General features: G+C 48.8%; 1 protein-coding gene across 7 annotated transcripts in view; it reads left to right on the plus strand.

Moving 5' to 3' along the window:
- Positions 1–23,818, plus strand: part of LOC116952531 (sodium-dependent neutral amino acid transporter B(0)AT2-like) — a 54,506-nt gene extending 30,688 nt beyond the window's left edge. For all 7 annotated transcript variants that reach the window (XM_076073167.1, XM_032971956.2, XM_032971966.2 and 4 more), the window contains 10 exons: positions 103–260; positions 4,263–4,389; positions 5,594–5,775; positions 7,048–7,158; positions 11,164–11,405; positions 12,722–12,914; positions 13,352–13,544; positions 14,916–15,075; positions 15,968–16,130; positions 16,729–23,818. In XM_076073167.1, coding sequence (XP_075929282.1) covers positions 103–260; positions 4,263–4,389; positions 5,594–5,775; positions 7,048–7,158; positions 11,164–11,405; positions 12,722–12,914; positions 13,352–13,544; positions 14,916–15,075; positions 15,968–16,130; positions 16,729–17,331 — 2,132 coding nt within the window. In that variant the 3' untranslated portion in view covers positions 17,332–23,818. The remainder of the gene's footprint in view (positions 1–102; positions 261–4,262; positions 4,390–5,593; positions 5,776–7,047; positions 7,159–11,163; positions 11,406–12,721; positions 12,915–13,351; positions 13,545–14,915; positions 15,076–15,967; positions 16,131–16,728) is intronic.
- Positions 23,819–27,703: the final 3,885 nt, after the last annotated feature.

Consider the following 27,703-nt stretch of genomic DNA (forward strand, 5'->3'; position numbering starts at 1 on the left):
TGGCAGCTCACCCCTGTTGCCCCTAACCTCCGCACCTAACGCTCGCACACCTTTCCCGGACCCCACTCCCGACACCTCGACCGCTCCCTCTCCCCGCGACAGGCGCGTACCTGGTCCCGTACGTGATCCTGCTGTTCGTGTTGGGCATTCCGCTCTTCTTCCTGGAGCTGGCCGCCGGGCAGTTGATCCGCCGCGGCAGCGTGGGGGTGTGGAGCTACATCAACTCCAAGCTCGGCGGAATCGGCTTTGCCAGCTGCATGGTGCGTACGCCACATCCACGGGCTTTTGATAAGAGGAGGAGAGCAGTACGGCCCTGCGATTGTTGGCGACGCGGCAGGAGTGGCGCTTGGCGCAGCTGTATGGGTCAGAGAGCTGCAGTTTAACTCACAAAAGCAAGCTTAAAAAAGAGCCTCTGACTATTGAAAAGAGGTGCGCATCAAGGAAGCGACACCCGTAGCAGCAGCGGGAGGAAGTTGCATTGATCGTTCTGAAGCAAACGTGGGCAGACAGCTTATGAGAGGGTATCGTGTTCCATCATGAAATCACGTTCTTCATTCTGGCAAATGATCGTCATCAATCACCGTCAAAACCACCTCCGTCACTGCTTCATCCTTTCTCTTGTTCACATATTTTATTAATTGGGTTGGACACGGTCTACAGGTACGAGCGTGCTGCCTGCCTCTCGGACACAAACTGTGGCTGTCACCCTTCCTTGACTGGTGAACTTTCACGAATATTGAAGCATTATATACATTAATCAATAACGCTTTGGCCGTAAAATGTTAAATATATCACAGGTGGTGTCTCGGGCGATGGGCCTTCGTCCGAGCACAGGAATGTGTTGCTGTTTTTTTCTTGGATTTTCTGTTTGCACAGTCACATAGTCACTTTAAGATGTTTTTCTCGTTCATGTTTTTTGTTTGTTGCTGTTGCACCCGATTCAAGAGCCGAATGGCTCACAGGGCTATACCAAATAAATGAAACTGAAATGGTATGATTCTGGTAATGACCTTTCTTCATAGCAGGAGAAGGACCATTGCCAACAACGTCACCTATTATATATATGTGCATATTATATACGTGTGTATTTTAAGGCAGTGCTATTGGCGATTGTGTTAAGTTTGGTTGTCAATTGTCCTTGTGCACCACTGCCAATGAGGCGGTGGCATCGCCAAATGATTTGTTTCCTTCATATCAGTCTTTTACACGAAAAATACGGGCGGTAGTTTCCAACACTCTATATTGCGCAAAAAAAAATGTCCCTGACAGGTCTGAGTCAATGGCCTGGTTGTGGTTTGAGGTTGGATGTGATCTGCGTTCGGTGCCCTGGGTGTATATATATATACATGAATTCTGCTGTGTACTAAGAGTTGCACCTGTGCATTTTGTATTTTTTTATTTCGTTCTGCAAAAGCGTTGCGTCGTGTGATTTTCGTTTTGATGTACGTTGAACTTCTATCGCGCCATACGTAGCCAACCGCGCTAAACGTAGGCGCAGGGGAAGGACAACAAACTGAACACAGAAAGCAGTTCTAAAGAAATTAGTTTTAAATCTAGATGATTTAAAAGTGCAAAGCTCCAGTTGCTTCCTAATATCAGAAGGAAGAGCATTCCAGACGGCCACACACCCCTTAATCTCCCCTTCATAGCCACCACCACTACTGTTTCCTTTTCATATTCTCATTATATGGCTATCAGTCATTAACCACATTCATTCAATCAGTTCATCATCGTTTACTGTCATCACTTTCGCTTTCACCGAATTCACTCATCACAGATTCGCCGCCCATTGCTTCCTCTCATCCATTCCATTCACTTCATGTGCGCCGTCACGTCGACTGTTTGTGCCGTCGTGAATTCTTGGTTAAGGCGCTGTAGAAATGCCGTCCAGACAAGGAGAGCCCATCTGAAAGCGGCCGAGCGCCGGTGGCCCATCTTTGTCCGCTGGCTAGCCAGAAAGCCGCCGTCGCTTCTGCGAGGATGACGCGGAGTTCGCGTGGCCCGATGGTTTTGTGCTCCTTGACAAGACGTTTGGCCTCCGGTTGAGTCCCGGCGGCAAACATTCTCGTGGCCATCTGTCAAAGTTTGAACAGTTGCGCGAGAGCGCGCTTTTAAAAGTAAAAATGCAAGGTAACAGCGACGCACCGCTGGGTGCAAATTTGCTGACCGGCTGCTGTTTCGCGCAGCGCATTTAATTGACCTGCCACGTCGTCTGTGCACACTGCGTTATGTGCGAAATAAACGTTCACATCCACACAACTGTATTTTTTTGTGTGTGTACCAATTTTGTAACTCGTCAGGACAAAAGAGACTCAATGTCCCCCCGGTACCTGCGCATTCTCGATTTCTGCTGATGCCAACGACAATTATGTCGATACTGTTTTTCCTAACTACTAGTCAATGAGTTTGTAGTCGCGTTTAGCACCACGGAATGACCTCGCAATAGTCCGGCAAAAGCAAATGACAACAATGATCATGACAGGAATGATTATGCATTTGAGTGTGAACCTTATTGTTGGCAATTTAAGTTGTCATGTTACCAATATCTTCTTACAGTTTACCTTCACCCCCCTCAATGGGTCCATGTCTCCGACTCGGCGGAAACGCTTCCAGCTAAAATCCGATCCGCAGATTGGGTTATTTTGAAGTGTTGACTACAGCCATCTCCCTCCGCTGCATCCCACTCCACCACACCTCTTAACCACCCGAATGACTTTGAAGGGCACAGCACGATAGTTTATTATATTAATATATCTTATAAATGAGTAAATGCAATTACATTTACACTTCGCACCTCGGATCAGCACGGTTGGCTCCGTACGGTGCGAAACAAAGTTTAACATCCGTACATTTCAGATGAGCATCATTATGCGATTTCAAGTATCTGTTTGTACTCCATTCATTTGTGTTTTGGGTAGTGATACTGCTCGCTGTTGCATCCTCTTATGCTTGCGTCACCCAGTGTGTGACAGCCCCTTTACCAAGCATGGTGCAGGAATAACATGTTACATTTGTAAGGTGCATTTCGTCCGTAGATAACAACGCGCAGTTTGGTCAACAGCACAGTTAAAGCAAAGCTGAACTTGGTGTGTAAAAAACACTGGCTTAAATACCGTTGCGTGCACATTCGTAGCATATGCACAATGTAGCTGTGTGCAGGTGAGCTCCACTTTATGCGTGACCCTATTACCTGCAGCTCCAATTACCTTGCCTCTTGAGCACGAACGCTTGGATAGCATGGGCCAGCTCGGCTCGCAAGTAATACAAGGAGGCCACTGGATTTCTGCGCAGCCCGAGTTTATGATTTACAACACGTTCCGTTAGCGGTGCATCATACGCCACTTGTTTTGTGGGTGCGTGCCAGCACCAACCAATTACTTCCCCTGGACTATCTCGGCGCTGAGCAGCCAATTCAAGCCCACGTGCTTGTCGCTAGAATCACCTTTGGAGTGCCCGCCGTTGTGCCACAGTGGGATTGGACTCCCGGCCTCGAGCTTTGTTCAAATCCACAGTGTCCGCTGGCATCTGGTGGCAAGAAATTACAACACAAAACAGCAGGAAGGCACGACTATTTTATGATTTGTTTGTATTGGTTTCCCAGAAGAACCCAAATTTCCCGTTTCTCGTAAATCACGTGAAAGGCGTTTGATTTTTTTAATGTTTTCTGGCGGCGGTTGAAAGTTTATAAGTGGGAATTGGGAATTTCATCCATCTATCAATCCATTCATTCGCATCCCCCCCCCGCCCCGCATGCTGGCGATGAATGGGGGTTGTGTCCCTCGCTGTTGTTGTGCGTACAGGAGCCAGCGCACACAGCGTACCGCGCGGCCTCCTACGTGTTCATAATGACGCGTAAAATATAAATGTGTCGTTGACCCCACTACCACCCCGCCGCGGCCAATCAGTGAGGTTCCACCACGTAGACAAAACGTGCTCATTGGTTTGTACGACTTCAGCACGCCGGTCGTGCGCCGGAGAGTAAACCCGCGGCATTCACAAATCCGAGTTTGACGACGACAACGAGGCTGCCACCACCACCACCACGCATTTCTGGGTTACCCCAGGAGGCGTCTGCACGACCAGCGGGCGTGTAGACACGCAAGGTGCTCGCCTGTGACCTTCACCGTTACGCAGAACAACGAGCGCGCGCTCGTTGTTGTCTGGCCGCGAAAGCCACCGTTGCCACGTGTGTTAATGACACGCGTTTACATATCCCTGCGTTGTCTGCGCGTGGACCCCCCCCCCCACCCCTCCCGTGCCAGGTGTGCTACTTCGTGGCCCTCTACTACAACGTGATCATCAGCTGGGCCCTCTACTACTTCTTCCACTCGTTTCAGTACCCGCTGCCCTGGGCCAACTGCCCCGTGCTCCACCACGGCAACACCACCGGTGCTGCGCTGTGCCCTCTCCCCCTCCGGCCCTCACGCCCACGAGGCCACGTGCCCCCACGCGGCCGCCATCACATCGGGGGTGCCCGTCGCGTCGAAGGGACACGGCTCGCGGTTGATTTGACAAGACGTTTCGCATCGCCTGTCGTGTCTCGGGGGGGAGGGGGGTCACGATGTGCTCGATGAGCGTCACAGGACCGGAACAGTTTTTTGTTTCGATTTAAAGCTTTCGTGACTGTAAGGATTCATCTTCTTTGGTTCTTTCGGTAAAGTCACCACGTAGAATGAGAATAAAATAATAAATTGATTAAATAAAATAACACAATAATATTCTCACGACGTTTCGACCACAACACAAGCGGCCTTCATCAGGTGAAGGGACGAGACTGTCTGGAGGACAGCGCTGGAGCGTGGCTTTTTCACTCCAGCGCTGTCCTCCAGACAGTCTCGTCCCTTCACCTGATGAAGGCCGCTTGTGTTGTGGCCGAAACGTCGTGAGAATATTATTGTGTTATTTTATTTTATCAATTTATTATTTTATTCTCATTCTACGTGGTGACTTTACCGAAAGAACCAAAGAAGATGAGTTTTTTGTTTGTTTGCGTTCGGAGGCCAGCTTGTTTGCGTTCGGAGGCCAGCTTGGTGCAGACAGCACCAAGCTGCATTTGTCTCACCATTACTCTCGTGTTTACACATTGGCATTGGGCATTCGTTTTAAGGCTGAGTCGTTACAGGAGAGGCCCCGGGAATCCAACTGAGGTCACTGGGTTCGTAGCGCAGCGCGCTAACCGTTAGATGCCACGGAAAGCCTTAACAGACTGTTGGGGCACGTTCTGTTAGCGAGCACCTATTAAGGCCGGCACGAAACACGAGGGGGTGTGTGGTCAGCACTACTCAAACTCGGGGCGCCAGGTTTGTAGTGCAGCGCGCTAACCGCTGCGCCACCGCTCTCCGTACTTTCACACAGGCGCGCTGCAATTCGCGTTGTCCACCACACACGCACACATTCACATGTTCCACCATACATGCACACCACATTCGCATTGTCCACCACACATGCACACCACATTCGCCTTGTCCACCACACACGCACACATTCGCATTGCCCACCACACACGCACACATTCGCGTTGCCCACCACGCACGCACACATTCGCATTGTCCACCACGCACGCACGCCGCAATTCGCGTTGTCCACCACGCAGAAATTGAGCCCGAGTGCAAGCGGAGCTCGGCCACCACCTACTTCTGGTACCGCCAGGCGCTCGACATCTCCGACAGCATCTCGCACGGCGGGGGCCTCAACTGGCGCATGTCGCTCTGCCTCTTTGCTGCGTGGCTTATCGTGGCGCTGGCCATGATACGCGGAATACAGTCTTCGGGGAAGGTAGGAAGAAACGCCGACGGTAAAGCGTAGGTCCCCCCCCCCCCGCCACCTTGATCCCTGTACTTTTGTTCCTCTTCCCTGGCTTTCTCTTCCCCCATATAGGAAACAAACAAACCTACGATCCTGCTGCTCGCAGTCCCCTTCGTGAGTGGGGCAGTGTGAGCCCAACCTTCTCCCCTTCCCAGAACCCAGGAGCACTGAGTTCGGGCTTCGGTCCGCAACATTTCTGTACCCCCCCCCCCCCCCCCCGCTCCGTTGTTACGGTTCGTGCCTTTTACTGGGGCTCTTGTAACAAAAACAAAGACACAATTGAAGTTGTTGGCTGTCGCCTGATGAAGCTGGTTGTTGTAATTACTGGCGAAACGTCACGGTATTCGAATTGTAAATGTTGTGGTGGGTTTGCTACTCCAACACACAACCGGTGTGTTGTACTAGTAACGAATTGTGTAGGTGACAACCCTTACTAATTGGCTGTGTCGGGTGGTGGCGGGTTTAACTACACATTTATATTTACGTGATCTAATCCAATAAACCTCAATTATGGATAATATTGGTCGCTAAAGTGTACGCGCTAAACGAAAAAAGAAAATTCGGAGCCAATGCAACGATCCATATTTGTTTTTGGACCCGACCACATGCTCATGGTCTGTAGCAAAATTGATGGCTTTATCCCTCCACCACGTGACAAGATTGTCACGTTCACAAAGATGTTGTTATTCTTACCTGGCCAGTGTATTGGTGGAAATGTGGCCGCGGAAGCAAAAGCTGTCGAATGTGGGTCATAGATACGGAATACGTCGTCTGTATTTACCGTTTCTTAAAGTAATCCGTTTACCGTACAACCGCAAGTGTCGGCAAGGAAACCGATTACTTGATTTTTTCCTGAATCTGTATAACGCCCTTGTCCCAGAAAGTCGTTAGATTTGTCGCTCGTTGCTTTGGCAAGATATTGCCGTGATGGAAACCCAACAAGTCGCCAGAACTCGTAACAAAAACCGCTTAACTTGGCAACGCTGCCTCTTGCTTCGATACTTATTGCACCGTACCAACACGTGACAATGCTGTTAATTCGAACTGCTCTTTTTGTGTTTAGTTTTGTTGTCCTTCCTCGCACCCCCCCCCCCCCTCCGCATCTCCGATTAGCACGGTCGGCCACGTACGGTGCAAAAGGAGTTCATCGTGCACAGGGAAAGCGTTTGCCGTCACTAACGTCTCGCGTCGACCACGTTGCTCTGCGACTCATGCAAGTTCCCGCCTGTGTGCCGCGGCCAGGTCATGTACTTCAGCTCCCTCTTCCCGTACGTGGTCCTCTTCTGCTTCCTGGTGCGCGGACTTTTACTCGATGGGGCAATGGACGGCATCCGCCACATGTTCATGCCCAAGGTGATGACGACATTATCGTGGGACCCTTTTTTTGCCAGGATCAAAGTGTGACAGATCAGAATATGCTTTTGGTTTCAAGCTTTCGTGACTGCAGGGATTCATATTCTTGGTTCTTTCGGTAAAGTCACGTAGAAGGGAAACAATAAAATAATAAAAACATGAAACATATTATTATATTGTTTCCCTTCTACGTGACTTTACCGAAAGAACCAAGAATATCAGAATATGCGTTTACCCTTTCTGGCAATAAAACAGGTGTTAAGATATTCAAACACCAAATAGAAACCTTTTTTGATAGGAATCATATCTGCATTAACCACGCGTACTTGCGGCGAACATGTAAACAAACATGCGCTGATAATACATGGCATTGTCTTTGAAACTTATTGGCCTACACCAGAGGCCAATCAGACATGACACGGAGTGCTCCGGTTCAGTCCAGAACAGTCCGGATCTCCGTCTTCTGGGAGTGATTGTGACACGCGCCATTGTCCAACTCATCCTCCGTTGCCCTCGTCACTGTTCACACACGTGACCAGTGACGAGGGTGCCTAGGGATAGCAGGACATCCTCACGGGCAGCACTTACGCTTAATTTCCTTCGCTCCTGGAGAGAAACTGCCTCTTAATAAGGACGCACAAATGCCTGTGACGTGCGAGCACGTGACATCACACATTTATGGAAGTATCGAGTGAGAAAAAAACATCGGCCCCGTGCATACGTGCACGGTCTATATCAAACGAAGGCAGCTCCCGGGAGTAGTTAACAACTTGTTGCCAGCCTTGCTCGTGTTGGTGAATTTCCAAAGGTAGCAGCTAACGCCACATGCGTTTCGGGATGCAGCTCAGGGCCGTTGACCCCTCCCTTCCCAGGAGCCATTCCATCGCCCGGAAGAGCTGCAAATCATAGCGTCTGGTCCCACTCGATCCGTCCTCCCGTCACAAATGAACGAATCGTCTATCCGTCTCTCACCTGCCCTGGCGCTGAAGTCTCCGACTGTGATGGTCATATAAAAGATTTGGATTCTGACTCCGATGGGCAAGTGCGCTCCGTGAAAACGGAGCGCACTCCTTCATCTTCACAGCTTGTGATGAGCGTGCATTTTGTAATTGCCTTTAACTTGCAGTGATGCGAGAGCTTCAGTGTTGGTTGAGGAACTCTTTCAAGTATGTTTTAATTCTTCAAAAAAAACCATTATGATTTCCTGTGAAGAATAAGAATCTCCACCCATTCATCCACTGCTTGTCGTCGTTTTTCCGCGTCGCCTGTCAGTTGATGGAGTTTTGCTCGATTTGTCACTTCGCTGGGTCTCGCTATAATATCACCGTTTATTCCTCCAAATGCTGTTGATAGTTCAACAAGATGCAATATACTCTTTGGTTCTATTCGGTAAAGTCACGTAGATAAAAAAATGATTTTTTTATATTTTAATTTTATTTTTAGTTTTTTACCTACGTGACTTCACCGAATAGAACCAAAGAGTATGGATCCTTGCAGTCACGAAAGCTTCAAATCTAGAAAAGATGCAATATCCGGCAGTGCCCACTTTTGGCAAAGGGCTGTATATCATTATTGTGATTGTAAAATTATATTCCCGCGGACGCAAACATTTTGCAGTTTTCCCTCCTACGTGTGAAGATAAAAAAAAAGTTTAAAGCTCTCGGCTCAGGTGAAATAAGAGTGCACAATCACCATAGAAAGCGTGACTGGCTGTTGGTAGAAATTTAGCTGACCCTTGATTTTACACTAATGTTTCCACAGAAATGCTTGTGGAACGATGCCCCAATCATCCCCCAGTGTGCAAATGAACATGGAACTGCTTTGAAGAAGGATTACAGACCCTTTAGCCGTGATCACACGCGTATATAAATTGGTCGCGTGGAATCTTAAGCAGCTGTATTCGAGGCCAACCAAGCGAGCGAGATGGATTCAGGAAATATAAATTTTCCCACATTGACTCCGCATGGACACTATCAATCAGAGCCCAGGCAATGACAAATGAGTATCAAGTACCGTCAATCAGATCGGCATTACAGCGAGGGACAGGCTTTTACTGATGATGAAATGGCATTCGATTAAATGGAAACTGAAGCAGTCATCCCAGCTCTCGCAAATCAAGACCGTCATAAAAAATATATATACACGGACGTTTTGGAAACCATTGTATAAATAAGCAACGACGAGGGTACATTGAGATTCCACAGAGAGAGAGAGAGATGCCCAGTACCCTGTTTGTGTGTGTGGAGAGCAGGTGCTTGCTAACAGCACTTGCCCCAACAGTCCGTGAAGGCTGTAAGGGGGGATCTTTTGTCTTTGTTTTATAGCAAGTGTATAATAAGCCACCATCTCTTATCTAGAAAACATATGCACGATATATATTGAAGTATACATGATGCACATGCCACTCTGTTTTTCAGCTGTCTTTAGACACTATATAAACCTGAATTGCAGTCACCATTGTGTTCTGCACACAGCCTGTACGCAAGCAATTACGGGACTGGTGCCCCAATGGATATGCACAGTGCACATGGCGCAGAGCACGAATATTGAAGGAGAGCTCGGGGCAGGCAGGACACTGCAAAGGCTTGACTAGCGGGGTGGGGGGCATTGTGAAGTCTGGTTAAGCTATTATCCACCTATACCTGTTAATGTAAATGCATTCAATTTTTATTTAAAGCTTTCGTGACTGCAGTGATTCATTTTCTTAGCTCTTTCGGTAAGAATATGTAAATACATTCACCTACGTCTGTTTCAGGGTGGCACAGTCGTAACACTCGTGACCTCACAGCAAGCAGCCCCTGGGTTCGATTCCCGGGCCGGGTGCCTGTTCGCTCGACGTTTGTGTGTGTTCTCTCCCCCTGCTCTGCATGGGTTCCCTCTGGGTTCTCCGCTTTCCTCCCACAGCTAAAACAAAACGATACAAATGTTACTTGTATTGACCAAACATCTCAGTGCAAAATAATTAGGTGTAGATCTTGACGTAAAGCTTTCGTGACTGCAGGAATTCATATTCTTTGGGTCTTTCGGTAAAGCCACGTAGATCTACGTGGCTTTTTCCTGCTGCTGTGTGCAATCCCAAGGAAGTAATTAACACGGAATTCATATTCTTTGGGTCTTTCGGTAAAGCCACGTAGATCTACTTTACCGAAAGACCTAAAGAATATGAATTCCGTGTTAATTACTTACTTGGGATTGCACACAGCGGCAGGAAAAAGTCGTGAGACTCAGTAGGGCTTGCCTGGGTAAACCCGGGTAATAATAATAATACATGTGACGTTACATGTTGGGGAGTTTAGGTAGTTTTTACCAAGCATTCTGCTTTTTTTTTACCAAGCTTTCTGCATGGTAAAATTATTACTGTTCGGCAGTCATGCTCGTATGATGTATACAAATGTCTATATTCTGATCACTTGTGTGGGGTTAACTCGGAAGTCAACCCCATATGCGAGGCGACAGAATAAGTAGCACTTCGTGAGGAAGTCAGCAGTGGTTCTCCTCGGCAGAGACACGCAGCCGTCAAAGGCCACCACTGTACAGGGCTGTAAAACACGAGGTGAGCAACGTCTGAATATATTTTTTTAATTTAGACAATTTTTTTTATTTTAGCAGGTAATGCCCACTGAGCTATGTAGCTCTTTTTCAGAAGCGACCTGGCTCTCACAAAGGAGAGCTCAACGAAGTGGCTTATCATTGTGTGGAAAATGTATTCGGAGCCAAATACTCTAAACATCGTGTTGATTCTAAATGTGGAGGGAAAAACCGGAGGACCCGGAGAAAAATCCACGCGACCACGGGGAGAGAGACACGCAAACTCCAAACAAACATGCGTCAGAATCGGGATCGAACTCACAACCTCCTGCATACCAGGCGAGGTAGCCAACATCTCGCCACTTCGGCGCCCCAAATGCTCGCTTGAGCTGGAAAATCAAATCTGAAAACCTGAATACACATAATTGAATATGCCCCAACCCCTACCTCTTGACCCTTGACTCTAATTCCCGGCAGCTGGAGATGATGGCCGAGCCGCAGGTGTGGCGCGAGGCGGCCACGCAGGTGTTCTTCGCGCTGGGCCTGGGCTTCGGCGGCGTCATCGCCTTCTCGTCGTACAACAAGCGCGACAACAACTGCCACTTCGACGCCGTGCTCGTGTCCGTCATCAACTTCCTGACGTCGCTGCTCGCCACCCTCGTGGTGTTCGCCATCCTCGGCTTCAAGGCGAACGTCATGAACGAGAGCTGCGTCACCGAGTGCGGCGCGCGCCCTCCCTTCTCTTTTGTTTGACCGTCCTTTACGTCAGTTTTGCGCCCCTTTTGACGCGTCGTGATTTCGTTTTTTTTTTCGTGGGTTGTTTTTATTTTCGTATGCGTAACTGGTTGCTGCCCGTGCATTTCCTACGGGATAAAACGGCCGGAGGGCCGGGTGTGTTTTCGCGGGGAGGCGTGACGCCACGGTGCATAAGCCCGGATCAACGCGGTGGGATGCGGATGGCGTCGTCACTCCTGCGCGGTGATGTCACCACCATGCGCCAGCCATGCCGCCAGACAGCCAGCAAAACGTTTTTTCCTAAGGGCGCCAAGGTGGCGAGATGTTAACTACGTCGCTTGGTATACAGGAGGTTATGGGTCCGATCCTGACCCTCACGCCTGCTGTATATTTGGAGTTTGCGTGTCTCTCTCCCCGTGGTCGCGTGGATTTTTCTCGGGGTCCTCCGGTTTTTCCCTCCACATTTACAATCAACGTGCATTTAGAGTATTTGCCCGCTTTAAATATCCACATGATAAGCTACTTCGTTCAGCTATCATTTGTGGCCAGGTCGCTTCTGAAAGAAAGCTATATAGGTCATTGGGCCTTACCGGGTAAAATAAAAAAAGAGTTTATCTGAGTTTCTTATCGAGTTTATGATCACGGTTTTCTGAGCACAGGCCCAAAGGCTGAAAAATGGCATGTAGCAAGCAACAAACAGAATCACTTTTGAATGTGTACTAGACGAGAGTCAATGAAAACTGTACGTCTCTTGAATTGAGCTATGTTATAAAAATCTGGGAAGGAATTTTCAAAGTGGATCCGTACGTGGAAATAAATCAGCAAGGGAAGTGTTGTGATCTGCAGTGTGATCGATGATCACGTTATGGACGAGGCTCAACAGGCGCTTTTGGCTACGGACGGTGTCTGTCAAAGTCAGTCTGTTAAATCTGGGTCCTCAAAATGGGTAGATAAATCAATGAGTGACGTTCATGGGAGCAGTAACCATGGTGGTAGTAGTGATAGAAGAGAAAAAAGGAGGCGACTAACTGACTGAATCAGTGAGTGATGGATCATCAATCGTCTTGACTGCTTGAGGTTGAATTCTGTCAAGCACCACCTGGGTTCACATCGCGCGACCTTAGTTCATCCGTGTTTTCCGTAGAAGGATCACGTGACCAAAGGGGGTAGAGGCTGAATTCTCCACTCCAGCAATGAGAGCAGTATTCGAATTTGTGATTTCTTTCTTTATCATCGTGACAATTACCCAGAATTAAGAATTCACGCGACTGCGTGACCGTTCCCCGTCACCTCTCCGCAGAAACTGGGCCCACATGATGTCGCTCGTGGCTTCGGGCTCCGTGAGCATCACGCTCATCCCAAGCTACGTGAACCTCAGCAAGCCTTCGGTGGACGACTACAAGAGCATGTACGACGTGGTGCAAATCGTACACAAGGACGACTTCCCTGCCCTGGGTCTCCAGCCCTGCCTGCTGGAGGACGAGCTCAACAAGGCACGCGCACGCACGCACTCATCCACATGCACACCTCGCGCTAGGATGCACGCGGTTGGCCACGTGTGTTCGCTTCCCGACCACTCCCCTGTTAACGACGGGCTTACGACGACGAGCACGCGACCGCCAATTTCGGCCAATCGGCGAGCTCCAAAGTGGTCTGACCAGGCCTCATCCAATCAACGATGTCTATTCATGAGCGCTAGGGCATTGTTTACACTCAGTGTCTCCTGTGCTTTGACGTGGAAAGATCTACTCGTTTAACGACCAAATCACTTAACGACCGGTTTCGTGGAACCAATCACCGTCGTTAAGAGGGGTTCTACTGGAATGATAACAGCGTCATCGTGCGATGGGGGGCATGACATGCCTTCGTTTGGCGTGGCGCTCTGTGGTAAACGTGCATCGTTGCGTCTCTTGTTCGCGCGGTGTGCCAGGCGGTGCAGGGGACGGGCTTGGCGTTCATCGCCTTCACGGAGGCCATAACCCACTTCCCCATGTCTCCATTCTGGTCGCTCATGTTCTTCATGATGCTGCTCAGCCTGGGCCTCGGCTCCATGTTCGGCACCATGGAGGGTCTCGTCACGCCAATTGTCGACACCTTCAAGATCCGCAAGGAGATCGTCACACGTATGTGCACAGGCGGGGAGTGAGGTGGTGGTTGCCGCCCCCTTTACCTCGCAGACCCACACACGCGTGTGATTCTCAGTCAGCCCACAAGTCCGTACCAAAAAACAAAAACCGTACTGCGTTCTGTGATAAAGTTCAACACAATGCCCGCAAACCAGATCTCGGTGCTAATCAATTCGTGACGCCCGAACGCAGATGCCAATTCCCGGACCTGCCCCGGGTCGTACCCGGGCCAGGTGGCAGTGCTACCGGCATGTGATGAGACGTTGCTACCTTTGTATTGGTTAATAACTGATCGTCATCTTGCCTCTAATGGCCCACCCTGACCGCAATCCTTGCCCACCGATATAATTCACCTTTACGTGTAACCTTAATCTAAACACTTAACGGTAGCCCCAATCATAAACATGGCCCTTACACTAACTGTAACACGAGCCCTAATCCTAGAATTGGGAGTATTGGTAGTCGAACAAGGCAGAGCATTTTTTGTTTGTTAAGAGGACCTAAAAATGCGGAGATCAAATTCTCAAGAAAGATTGGATTGTAATTCATGGGAGAGGCTCTTTGTAATTATTAAGGAATGCAATGATGCACTATGCGTCGTCAGTGTAGTCGTATTGCTCCACACTTTTATCCGGGGCCTAATTTCTAGCTCGGAAATTTCCGGAACGCTGCTAAGGTCGGCGTTCGGGTTGGGATTATCAGCATACGGCACTGCCACCAGAGTGCAAGGTGGGCCTACCCATAATGATCCGACATTACAATCCTATATTATTGTAGACAGTATTCCTATAATCTGATTAATATTATTGTATTTAATCAAGGAGACAAAATTGGGTGAGATGTATGTCGCGTGCCAACACAAATCCGGCAGCAGAATCCCTCGCCATGGTGGTGAGATGTTAACTACCTCGCCTGTATACAGGATTCGAACCTAATCCTGATCCCTGTATATTCGGAGTTTGCATGTCTCTCTCCCCGTGATCGCGTGGATTTTTCACCAGGTCCTCCGGTTTTTCCCTCCCACATTTAGAATCCACATCACGTGTTTAGAGGATTTGGCTGCTATAAATTTCCGCACGATGATAAGCCACTTCGTTGGGCTATCGTTTGTGGCACAGGTCGCTTCTGAAAAAGAGTCATATAGCTGATCGGACTTTACCTGGTAATAAAACCAAAATTGTTTAGTAATTTATTTCAGTAGTTTAAAAATTAAACACGTGTAGGTTTTTTTCTTTGGCTAGTTTCATTTGATACCACTCGTCTTCCTTTCTCACCCCCACCACCCCAACCGCTCCCCTGTCCCTCAACCCTTCTGCCCCCCCCTCCCGCCCCCCACACCCACCCCACCCCCGAACCCCCACCGTGCAGTACTGACGTGTGCAGCGTCCTTCCTCGTGGGCCTGGTGTTCGTTCAGCGCTCAGGGAACTACTTCGTCACGATGTTTGACGACTACTCGGCCACGCTGCCCCTCACTGTGGTCGTCATCCTGGAGAACACATCCGTGGCCTGGCTATACGGCACTGACAAGTGCGCACACACACGCGCGTGCACACGCGGCGACAAAGATCCCCCGTATAGCCTTAACAGACTGTTGGGGCAAGTGCTGTATCGCGAGAATCTACGAAGGCCGGCACGGCACGCACAGCTGTCAACCCATACGGTTTACCCCGTATTCGTGTACAGGGAAGTTGAGCGTTCAGGTCCATACGGCGTACAGCCGTTCCAATAGGGCAAAAAATATCATACGGGCAAATAAAAAAAGTCGTGGGACAGCTTTTTCTGTGTTTATTGGTGTGCATCTACACCGTGGGTGTGTGCATCCACATATCAAGCAAACAGCAGCATGAGCATGCAAGATCACAGACAGTAACATGATAAATATCATTAACACCAATTATCAAAATGAATACGTAAAAGTTTTTTTGTTTAATAATTTTTGTCTATTTGTTTGTGTTTCTCCCTTGTGATGGGATTTTATAGAATGACCCTTGAGATTTATAAGGGCACGAGGTGACCAATAAGGTCTGAATTGGTCTGTAATAAGGTAAGGACACTGATAAGGGGTTGACAGGAATGGCACACGAGGGGGTGGGTGGCCAGGGCCACGCCCTATCGCCTTTGTCTCCCCAGTGGCGATGTTTACACACTGCACCAGGTACTCATTTGAGGCTGAGTCGACCTATGGGAGGCACAGGACCAGTTCAGACAATCGTCACACGAATCGAACTCGGGTCGCCGGGTTCGGAGCGCAATGTGCTAACCACTGCACCACCGCTCCCACATACACACAATAACAAACACGCACACACACAGACTGCTCTGAATGGGTCTCTCGTCTCATGACGTGGCACCGGCAGGACAATCGGGACAAAACTGGGGAAGCAGACCACACATCTGTTTTGTGCTGTGCGGCGCGCAGGTTCATGGACGACATCAAGGACATGATCGGGTTCGCTCCTCCGCGCATATACTACTACATGTGGCGCTACTTCTCGCCCCTCGCCATGATCGCCATGCTGGTGGCCAGCGTGACCCAGATGTGCATGCAGACGCCTGGGTATCACGCATGGATCCGCGATACGGTGCGACACGCACCGAGGTCCCGCCGTGCGGCCTTCTCGAGAGACGGTTGGGGCAAGAGCTGTTGGCGAGCGTCTGTTAAATATGTTAGAGCGGGCGCGGGTGTTGATCTGGCCCGCGCCATCCTCAGCCACCTCTGTCTCATAAGCGATGACAAATGTACATTATCTGTGGCTGGCAATTGAACTCGGGTCGCCGGGTTCGGAGCACAGTGCACGATTCCATTAGACCGCCGGATTGGGCTGCGAGGTGGCCTCGAGATGGCAATGCAAGGAATGGATTCATGAAGTAATCTGTGCAGAGCTTTGAGCGTTACTGCCGCGTATGTGCGGGTGTTCAGTGGGTAATGCAATTGTCTCCCAGATGCTGAAAACGTCATTATTGGGATCAGAGTCTCGAAACTCGGTGTGGCTTTCTGTGTAAATAAATGGCATTATTATTATTTTGACTCAATAAACACTCCTTACTTGTGCATATGTGTTTTTTACCCAGCCCTCATCAAAATTCTCTGCCCCCTCTCTTCCCACTTCTTGGCATCATCCTCCCACTGCCCCCCCCCCTCCACGGCTCCCCACGGCTCCCTGCTTTCGCCCCACGCAGGCCACGGAGGAGTACTTGCCTTACCCGCCGTGGGCACTGGCGATGCTCTCCATCCTCATCGTGCTGGCGCTGCTGCCCGTGCCGCTGGTGATCCTCGTGCAGGTGATCCGAGCGCGGCGGCCCGACCCGAGCAGCCTCGCCTCCGTCTCCTTCCGCCGCCGCAAGATCCTGGAAGAGAACTCGCCCCTCGAGGAGCGCGACTCCACCAGCCTCCTGCACAGCCGCGGGTACCGGCAGGCGCAGAACCAGCAGGGAGGCGGCACCGTCGCCGTGCGCAGGGAGGGAGAGGCGGACAACAACACCGCCGCTTCCCTGGCCGCGCTGCCGCCGCCGCCCCCGCCGGCTCCGGCCTCGCTGGCCGTTCCCACCGGGGCGGCGGCGGCTTTGGTGGCCGGATCTATCGGCCGGCCCGTGCCACCCCGCCCCGGTCGCCCCACGCGCCCGGCTCGCCCGGCCCCGCCGGCGCGCAAGCCGTCGATGCCACCGTCCGGCAGGATCAACGAGGAGGACGGAGGATTCTCGCCGGATTTGGACACGGTCGCGCCCGGCAACCGTTACGGCCGTTCGTTTGCTCTGGGGGATATTCTCAACTCCGACAGCTAAAGGTGGTTATGGTTGGAGAGGGGGTTTTTGTTTTTGTTTTATCAGGTTTCGTGGGTTAAGGTTTTTTTTTTTCTCTCTCTCTCTATTTTTGATTTGATTCGATTTTTGTGTTCTATCGGCAAGTGAGCATCGCAGCGTGTTTCCAGTGTCCGCACGACCGTTGAGACATCGTCCGTGTTTCCGCGATCGATGTATTTGTCCGCATAAATGAAAGGAAGTGCAGCAGGGACCCATTTAAGGGTGAGTCAGTCAAGTGGAGGTTCCAGGAAAAAGAACAAATATAACTTTCCACCGATGTTAGTCGTGCCCCGGGAATTGAGCTTAAGCCGCCCGGTTCATAGTGCGGTGCATTGATGACTGCGATTCTGATGTAACCAATCACAGCGCATATTTTTTAACTGTTTTAAAGCACAGCAAATAACGCAGGAGACAGAGAAGTGAGTGCAGCCTGCTCTTCCGATGACATTCCAAGTGACGTGCTAGAGATTGCAAAACAAGAGAAATATGAACACGTGTTAAATAAAGGATACACATTAACTTTTACATTCATCGACCAATAAAGCACACGTTTGTTATTCAATCTCCGCATACCTTTCAATGTAGACTTTTTTTTAGTTCTTCTCTGCTGCAAAACCCCATGTGACTTCTTGCACAGCCGTACCCAGTGATGCCACGTGGGCACAGCAGGGCTTAATATCAGCCGAGTCTCTCCGGCTTCGGTTTTGGAGTTTCACGTTTATTTTTGCTAAACCGGGTAAGAGCTCTCGGAGACCAGCATATTGTCTCATTTGCAAGAGTGACCCGAGTCACCCAAAAACAATTTACTGGAAAAGAAAGAACAGCAAAGAAGCAAATAGAAATGAAAAAACAAACAACTGAACTCCGTGAGAAATCAAAACACCGTATCGCACAAACAGGAATCGTGATTAAGTAATCACCTGCAGCGTAAGTCGCACTCGCACCTCCGATTAGCATGGTTGTCAACGTGCGGTGCAAAATAAGTTCAACATACATGCATACGGCACGGGCGGATTATTTTTAAACTGAGCATAGCACAACATTTCTTCGGGTCGGCAACCCGGAAAATTTGTACGATCCCCGGTGCACCCACATCCATGATACCTCTCGCCGTGGCTACTATTCACGTGCCCCCCCCATACTCCAGTCCCACCATCGAGCCCGAAGCCCCCCCCCCCCCCCTTGTGCGAGTCGCGAACCAAAGTTGAGAACTTCCACGCTCGCCGATCCGTCGGTTGTCCCCCTCGGCATCCGGTCGGTCGTCGAATGATGTTTGTGTGCAACGTGCGTCGGGGATGGGATCCAACGAGATACATTCATTGCGTTGACTCATTTTGCTCTTCGAAGGTTCTGGTTGTTTAGTTTAACATGTAGTAGGCTTTCGCGACCAATATCGTCCATGATAGAGGGGTTTTTTTTTGGTGTGCTGTACTAGTGACGAATTGGCACGTTCTGTTTACGTGACAACCCTTACTAGTTGGCTGTGTCGGGTGGTGGTGGGTTTTAACGACAAATTTATATATTTACGCGATCAAACACAAAAAAAAACCTCTACCATGGTTTGTTTGTTTGTTTTGTTTGGAAATTACAGCACCCCCCCCCCCCCCCGGGGCATCGAGCGATGTATTAAGCACAACTTCGCACATCGTGAATCGCACACTTTTGCCCACCCCGTATATATCTACGTGTGCTCAGAATAACAACACACCGCACGGTTTAATAACACACGCGCAAAACATACGGAAATAAACGCGTGTTCAGTTCGGACTCTCCAATCATTTTTAGACGATTAGTTCCATCTTTCATGGCAAAAAATGTTGACGTATCCTCGGTTTCATGCCGATTTAACCGTAACCCTGCACTCAGCTGCTGACCTTCAAATGGGGCCAACATTCCTTACAAATGCTGAGGTCGAATCCTCTGCTTGTCACAGCCAGAATGCGATATGAGTGGACGCTATTAATTTGTTTTAAAGCTTGTAAAATACAGCACTGTATTTTAAAAAAAACACTCGTAGCTATTGATTTATTTCGTTCGATGAGGCCTGACACTTCAATATGTTGTTTCCGTGTTTACAATACCAACAGTCGGTCAAGTAGAAGTTCAAACCGCCTGTAGTACTCGTGACGAGACCAAACCCCGTATTAATGGGTATTCATAAACCCACACCTTTGAGGAGTCTATCAAGATGTTACTCAGGACTGGACTCATGTGCACGCAGCACGAATGAGTTTCGGACACACGACCCTGGCTGTTATTCCGGAATCCCGCACGAGCTGGAGATCGAACCACGTATACTTTAGAATCTGACTTACAAACTGTGGTCCAAAAACCTTCTTACAGTATTTGGGGTATGGATCAAATACAAATCGGACTCGACATATTTGTTATTTTTTTTTTTCTTGTGAATGAACCGAGGTTCTGTGAAAGTGGGATTCGGGTGAGGGGAAGACATAAGAGGAAGTAGCACAATTTGTCACAATGCAATGCTTGCGCGCACAACGATCTACCCACACCGATATCGCTTGGCGTGTCTCCAGTCTCCAGGCTCCGGTGGGTTGTGAACTCCGGCCCCAGGTTTTTTTTTTTCAGCCAAGAAAATCCGCGCAGCCTTCTCAGCGAAGGGGTCTGGCAACGGCCCAGCTGCACCCACACTGGTGCCATTAAGCCTTGCTTCCACTTTCCCCACAATACTCTCTCAATGAATTTAGACTTAACACTTTCGTGACTGCAGGAATTGATATTCTTGGTCCTTTCGGTAAAGTCGCGTAGATAGAAACACAAGCGGTCTTCAAGCGGTGTTCGACAAGTGATGAAGACCGCTTGTGTTGTGATCGGAACGTCGCGGGTTGTTTTTACTTTTAATTTTGCTTTTAGTTTTCTATCTCCGTGACTTTACCGAAAGAACCAAGAATATTTACTCTCTCAATGAGCCCATCACGGCAGTAAGGTCACCTCAAAACCCGAGGTGACCTGACTGCATGAGCTGGAGCCATGGGACCCGCCACTTGCGTATATGAACGTATTTTTACTTTTATTTGTTATAATTTATTACCGTGTCTTGGAATTACACATTTTCGTTACGAGCAGTTTGCAATGAAGCCACTCCGTTTTGGGGATTTTCTCAAACTCAACGCTTAACTGGACCCAAGAAAAAGCGTGTCCCTAAGATGAGCGCGGTCGTCCGCGTTCGGCGCGAACGAGGTTCAACGCACGTACGAGAAGCGTGGAGTTTGTCGTTGAGTTTCAGAGTTCTCCTTTCGTTGCGCACGTGCGGGGTCTTCTCCGGACACTCGCCTTCCCCCCCCCTCCCCCGGTGACTTTTCACGTTCCGCACCGCGTCTTGGCGAGTGCGACGTCTCCCGTGCCGCGGCGAGGCGCTGGCGTTGGTGCGTCACAAAATGCTCACGGTTATGAGAGTGCACAATCGACAGTTGTACATAAAGTGGAGAAGTTGGTTTAGATTTAAGAAGACAAAAAAATATAATGACGGTTGTGTTCAAATACGAAGACAATTGTTCGTGTCGCTCTAGAACAGTGGTTTCTAACCTGGGGTGCGAGATGCCCTTTCTGACGGTGCCAGACGTGGCCAGATTTGTTTCGAAGGTAAATCATCGAAACGCGAATTGAGCACGGGCACGTGAGTACAACTACTTTGTTTCATCAAAACCCGATGTACCTATAAACGTGACACACGTTTTACACAATGAGAACCAAAGGCGGTGCAAGGCTGTAGTTAAAGGTTATAAGAGCCGCTGTTCTAGACGCGTTTCCAAGCACACATTTAAAGCGTTTCTTTTGCCGTGCGTGTTTTAAGGCGCTCGCAAGAGCGCCTCTTCCGCCGAAGGTGTCGACAAGCAGACTCCACCGTGCAAGAGGGTTGTGCCTCCTCGTGCTGGACGCGGAGCGGAACGTCGGGACAGCGCGTTGATACAACACGGCCGCGTGCACGACGGAGAGCCGCGCTGGACTTGTTAAGCAAGCCCGCCCAGAATTGATGCCGGTGGAGAAAGTGCGCTGTGCGCTATCGCAAAGAGCAGCCGAGATCACACGTGTTGGCCAGCCGGCGGATGGCATCGCTCCTTTAGGGTGACGGATCCGTCGATGTCAACATTGTGGAGAGGCGCAACCTGTACACAAATAGCCCCCACTCGGTGTCACATTATGTATGGGTAGCCGGTGCGCGTAACGAGCCTACTGCTGTACACACACTGTATAAAACCGGCTTAAAATCACCGCTTTACTTTAGTGTCAGTAGATTCCTGTCGAGTAGATGATTCCGTGATTCTGGTTTTGGTCAGCAAGTGTTACGTCGAAGCCGACTCCACCGGTGGTTGTGAAATATAACGTATGGTTTCAGTGCGTGTACATTTCTCTGCAGAGGTGGAATTGATATCGCAGATGATGACCCAGCCAGCGCTCGGAGCGCGACAGGCAGGCGTCTCACGTCTCGGTCGTGACTTTGGGACACGGAACGGTGGATCATCCCGAGGTCGTGAGTGGGGTAACCGCCTGCAAAGTAACGTCGCTGATCTGTTTTGTACACCGCTGACCTGTTTGTAAATTTCCCACCTACCCGCGCAAAGTATGATGCTTCTCCCGTATGCCTTCCCTTGCAGCCTCTCAGTAGGTCCAACGCAATGCTCTTGTTCTCCACCAATTATCCTTGCAGCAATTCCTGCACCTCTAAGCCTACAAAGGTCTTTGCGCATTTATTCACGCCTATATATGTTCGTTGCGACCCCTTTTTTTCAACATTTTCGATGTGATGTAAAGAAAAAAAACCGTACTGTTTTTACGTCTCTCGTGTCACTGTGTCCACAATAACGCGTCCCGGTAGCTGTCTCACGTCAGTGTTGTCATTTCGGAGGTTTTAAATCCCAGATAAGTGTTTCAAAATCAGAGGTTGTAATTCTCGATCACTCGACGCGACGGAGATGTTTTACCTGCAAGATATCGGTGGGTTTTTTTAGGATTGCGTTAAGGAAATGTTAACGTTTATTACGTGTCACAATTGTCTCGAGGTATTTTAACAAAACTGGATTTTTAAAACCCGTTTTGGGATTATGAGCATTTAAAATCCCCCCCCCCCCCACCTCCACCATGGTGGCAAAATTAAATGAATCCATCTGCTTCGTGGCCACCTATATATTAAAAAAACTACTCGAATAAATAAGACTAGGAAGTCTATTGTTTTTTTCCCCCCAAACATCTGGTGGAGGCTATTCTGTCTCAATTTGTGAGATCGTTTCCGTTTATTGTTCTCTCGAGGTTTCATTTCCCCCGATCTAGAAACACTGCTGGCTCGAAATGATATGACCTTGACCCTGGTGTGTGTATGTGTGTATGTGTGTGTGTATGTGTGTGTATATGTGTGTATGTGTGTGTGTGTATGTGTGTAGTGTAGCGGTTAGCGCGCTGCGCTCTGAACCTGGCGACCCGGGTTCGATTCACGCTCACGGCCAACACCAGTGACGATTATCTGAACCTGTCCCGGGCATCCCCTAGGTTGACTCAGCCTCAAATTAGTACCTGGTGCGTTGTGTAAACATCGCCACTGGGGAGACAAAGGCGGTCGGGCGTGGTGCTGGCCACCCATCCCCTCGTGTGCCGCGCCGGCCTTAATAGGTGCTACTCGCTAACAGCACTTGCCCCAACAGTCTGTTAATGCTATATGGGGGGGATCTTTGTCTTTGTGCATAAAAAGTGTGCGTCCGAGTGTTTGAGCGTGCGTTTGTGGCGCACTTGCGCGTGTGTGTCTTTTTTTTTTTGCCCGGACAATGCCATAGCCAATTGCAAGTGCATCCATACGCGCGTTGTGCACATTCGTAGCGTGTGTTGCAAGTGGAGTTTAGTTGAGCAGATTGTTATCATGACCTAGCCTCAAACGCACATACAAACACACACACACTTAGATACAGGTGTGTCCGTCAAAGTTCTCTCCCGATTTGTCCCAGTCGGTGAGGTTAGCGCTTTCCAGGAATCGGCGCTGGCAACTGGCGCGAGACATTCGTTGTCGTTGAATGGCGTCGCGTCCTTGCTCGGATGATTTTGTGGACACCTCTGACCTTGACGAGTCGATGGAGAACAACAACAACAACAACAAACACAACAACAAACACAACCCTATAACTTCCTACGCGCTGGCTGTGTTGTTGGATGACCCCGCGTCATCGTGTCGCCGTGTCTCCAAGGTCACTGAACCCCCCAAAAATCTCCCCCCTGCCCCCCCCACCCCCCACCCCCCACTGCTGCCCCCACCGCTTCACTCGTGGCGACACCGATTGGAGGAGGCCGCGAAATCTACGATTTAAAATTGTTCACTCCCCCTCCAACCCCTCCCTCTCCGTTGTCGTGTTGTACTTTTGTCGGTTGCTGTCACGTAACCCCACGCACTCCCGAGCTGTCGTTGTCGTCGCTATTGGAAAACCTTAACGAAGTGTCAAATAAACAACAACAAAACGCGCAATGTTTCAGTGGTTTGACCGGGGGGGTGTCATTAATTACATTTAAGGATGTTTTTGTTGTTGTTGTTGTTGTTGTTGTTTTAACAACGTATCCGGGATGGAGCAGATGGCTGAAAAAAAACCCGAATTATTTAGAGGTGAAATTATCGCGATGGGGGATCGAGGGCGGTGCAAGCGAGTGCGGGGTATGGGATGGGATGGTGGGGCACACGGTGACACGGGCCGGTGGGGGAGAGAGCGCGAGGTGGTGGCGACGATTTGAACCTGCACTGGTTTTGCAGTTTGCTTACGAGTTAGCGTGTGCACCTGGGGAGACAAAGGCGGCAGGGCGCGGTTTTGGCCACCCAACCCCTCGTGCGCTGTGCTTGACCTTCACAGGTGCTCGCAGTCAGCACTTGCCCCAACAGTCTGTTCAGGCTATACGGGGGATCTGTGTCTTTATTTCGAGCGAGTGGTGGCGTACTGATGCGCTACGAACCGGGCCAAATGGGTTCGATTCCCAGCCACGGCTAACATCAGTGGTGACTATCTGACCCGGGTTTTGGCCTTCCCTAGGTCGACTCAGCCCTAAACCAGTACAGTATCTGGTGCGGTGAGTAAACATCAATCCTGGGAAGACAAAGGCAGCCAGGCGTAGTTCTGGCCACATCACCCCCTCATGTGCCAATCCAAGCCTTAATAGGTTATCGCTAACAGGAATTGCATGGCCAGTATATCTGAACAAATGCATTAGTTATGTAAATAGTAATCAGGCTATAGTAATAGGTTTTTACCCTTTTAGCTGGCACAAAAAAACTGACACCTTTATACAAGGGATCATGTTTGCAATAACCATAACACAAGCAGTCAAAAAATGCAAACAAAAAGAAACAACTCTGATTAATGATATGCACTGTCCTTGAATTTGATTGGTCCACACCCGAGACGGCTTTTCTTATAGCCTCGTCTCCACTGGTGTTGGACCTAATAGTTCATAGTTAGTTCATTTATTTGGTATAGCCCTGTGAGCCATTCGGCTCTTGAATCGGGTGCAACCGCAACAAACAAAAAACATGAACAAGAAAACATCTTAAAGTGATTATGTGACTGTGCAAACAGAAAATACAGGAAAAAAATATCAAAATATTCCTGAAATAGCACCGTACACCAACGCTGTGTGCAAAAATCCCAGTGGGATGCAAGTCAAATAACAACAACAACCACAAGACAACTAAGATTAAGGCCATCAGTCTAACTCCGTACTACAATAAATAAAAACATGGCCAAAACAAAAAAAAAACTTTTCGAAATCACCAAAATAAAAGCCATAAATCCAATGAAACAGTGATCATATAGACTGTGACCGAATTTTTAACAATAAACTACATAAATAAATTATAACACCAAAATCTAGAGCCATATTTTGGGCCACTGAAGAGCAGTGGCAGCTAGGGTTGTACAACTCCTCTAGAGCAGTTTTTAGTGAAGATCTCATAGGTAGTGATTCAAGTTGCAGTTTATTGGCAATAGCATTCCAGACCCTGGGGGCATCAATAGCAAAGGCCCTTCCTCTAGTTTTTGTACGGCAATAGGGAATGTGAAGCTGGTAAATGAGCGAAGACCTGAGGTCAAATTTGTTCTTTGAAACAGAGAGGAGATCCAGTAGGTAGTCTGCGGAATTTTTTGTAAGTACATCGTGACGACACCATAAAGCGTACAACTCAATAACAGCGCACTATCAGAGTATTGAGAGCTCGGGGTAAGCCTTTACATTACGAGACCTTCTTTGCCAGTAACAAGATATAGTAATAGGTTTTTACCCTTTTAGCTGGCTTGTGTTGTGGTTATTGCAAACATGATCCCTTGTATAAAGGTGTCAGTTTTTTTGTGCCAGCTAAAAGGGTAAAAGCCTATTACTATATCTTGTTACTGGCAAAGGAGGTCTCATAAAGTAATCAGGCTGTTAAAGAAGTTATACCGACTCTTTGGTTCTTTCGGTAAAGTCACGTCGGTATAAAATAATAATAATAGTGATTTAATTTATTTAATTTTCTACCTACGTGACTTTACCAAAAGAACCAAAGAGTATGGATCCCTGCAGTGACGAAAACTTCAAAGTTATACCTCTTATACCATTGCAACAAGACCTAGTTTGGGTTGGGATTTCACGGGTGTGGGTGCATCTTTTATGTAGTCGGCAGAGCTTCTCTAGAGAGGGTGGACCTTCTCTGTAGTGGGTGGATCTTCTGACTATAGTGGGTGGAGCTTCTTCATAGCGGGTGGAGCTCTCTGTAGTGGGTGGAGCTTCTCTATAGTGGGTGGAGCTTCTGACTATAGCAGGTGGAGATTATCTATAGTGGGTGGAGCTTCTGACTATAATGGGTGGAGCTACTTTATAGCGGGTGGAGCTTCTCGATAGTGCGTGGAACTTTTTTATCGTGGGTGGAGCTTTTCACTCTAGTGGGTGGAGCTTCTCTGTAGTGGGTGGAGCTTCTCTAGAGTGGGTGGAGCTTCTGACTATAGTGGGTGGAGCTTCTCTGTAGTGGGTGGAACTTTTTATAGTGGGTGGAGCTTTTCACTCGAATAGGCTGAGCTCTTTAGTGTGTATAGCTTATTTATAGTTGGGGGCCATTCATTTTAGTAGGTACGCAAAAATCTGTCAAAACCTGACCCCTCTCCCCCTCCCTGTACGCACGCGTACTCTCTACCCCCCCCCCCCACCTGCGTACGTACTGCTTGACGCAGCCCCCCCCCCCCCGAATCCTATAGAACGGCCGATTTTTAATCCACGCAGAAACGATCAAGGATTAAGAATATTAACGTATTTAAGTAAACAGATAGTCCACCGCCGGACAATCTAACTCATTTGAAGGCCAATGTAGACAAATTATTATCGAGGCTTCACCCCCCCCCCCCGCTTCCTATGCGTACGTACATTGTCAGTAGACCCCCCATACGCAATCGTACGCATTTGGGTTAACCCCCCCCCCTCCCCTCTCCATGCGTACGTTCTAAATGGATGGCCCCTTGGTGGAGCTTTTCTATAATGGGTGGAGCTACCTTTTTACTGGGAGGGACTTTTGTCATTAATGGGCGGGACTTCTTGTTATATTTGGCAGGGCTTGTGGGAGGCGTTTCTTCATATTGTTGACCAGTAAAATTGTCTTCTAGGTTCCCCTGCCGAGCCTAAAACCTTCCTCCCAAATACATTGACTGACCCACTGAATACAGTATATGTATGCTGTATATTTTATGAAAATAAACATTTGTGTTCAACACCGTTCAGAACTTCTAGATACAATCATTCGTAGGCCTGGGTTCAAAACCGTCATTATATTTACGGAGGCATTACATCTTAATAATGCTGCCCTCTAGTGGGATATAATGTAATATGTATTGATTCCAGCTGTACGGTCTAAATATTATATTACGAGACCTCCTTTGCCAGTAGCAAGATATAGTAATAGGTTTTTACCATTTTATCTGGCACCAAAACGGACACCTTTATACAAGGGATCATGTTTGCAATAACCACAACACAAGCAGTCAAAATGCAAACAAAAAGAGACAACTCCTCAAGGACAGTGCATATCATTATCAGAGTTGTATCTTTTCGTTTGCATTTTGACTGCTTGTGTTGTGGTTATTGCAAACATGATCCCTTGTATAAAGGTGTCAGTTTTGGTGCCAGATAAAAGGGTAAAAACCTATTACGGTATAAATATTGTCTTTAACACAGCCCTGAAGTTTAACCGAGCGGGAGATGCCATAGATTGCGCGCCTATCTTCGGTATTGACGCCCAGGTGAACTTTGAATAGTGAGCTACCCGGTCCAGAAGCAAGTGGACCACGTGTCCTGGTTCCAGCCGATATGGCCCAGTAAGGCTAACGGTGCCAAGTGTTCCAAC

The sequence above is a fragment of the Petromyzon marinus genome, chromosome 3 (assembly GCF_048934315.1).
Source record: "Petromyzon marinus isolate PM22_M1 ecotype Great Lakes invasive population chromosome 3, UKy_Petmar_22M1.pri1.0, whole genome shotgun sequence".
NCBI classification, from domain to species: domain Eukaryota; kingdom Metazoa; phylum Chordata; class Hyperoartia; order Petromyzontiformes; family Petromyzontidae; genus Petromyzon; species Petromyzon marinus.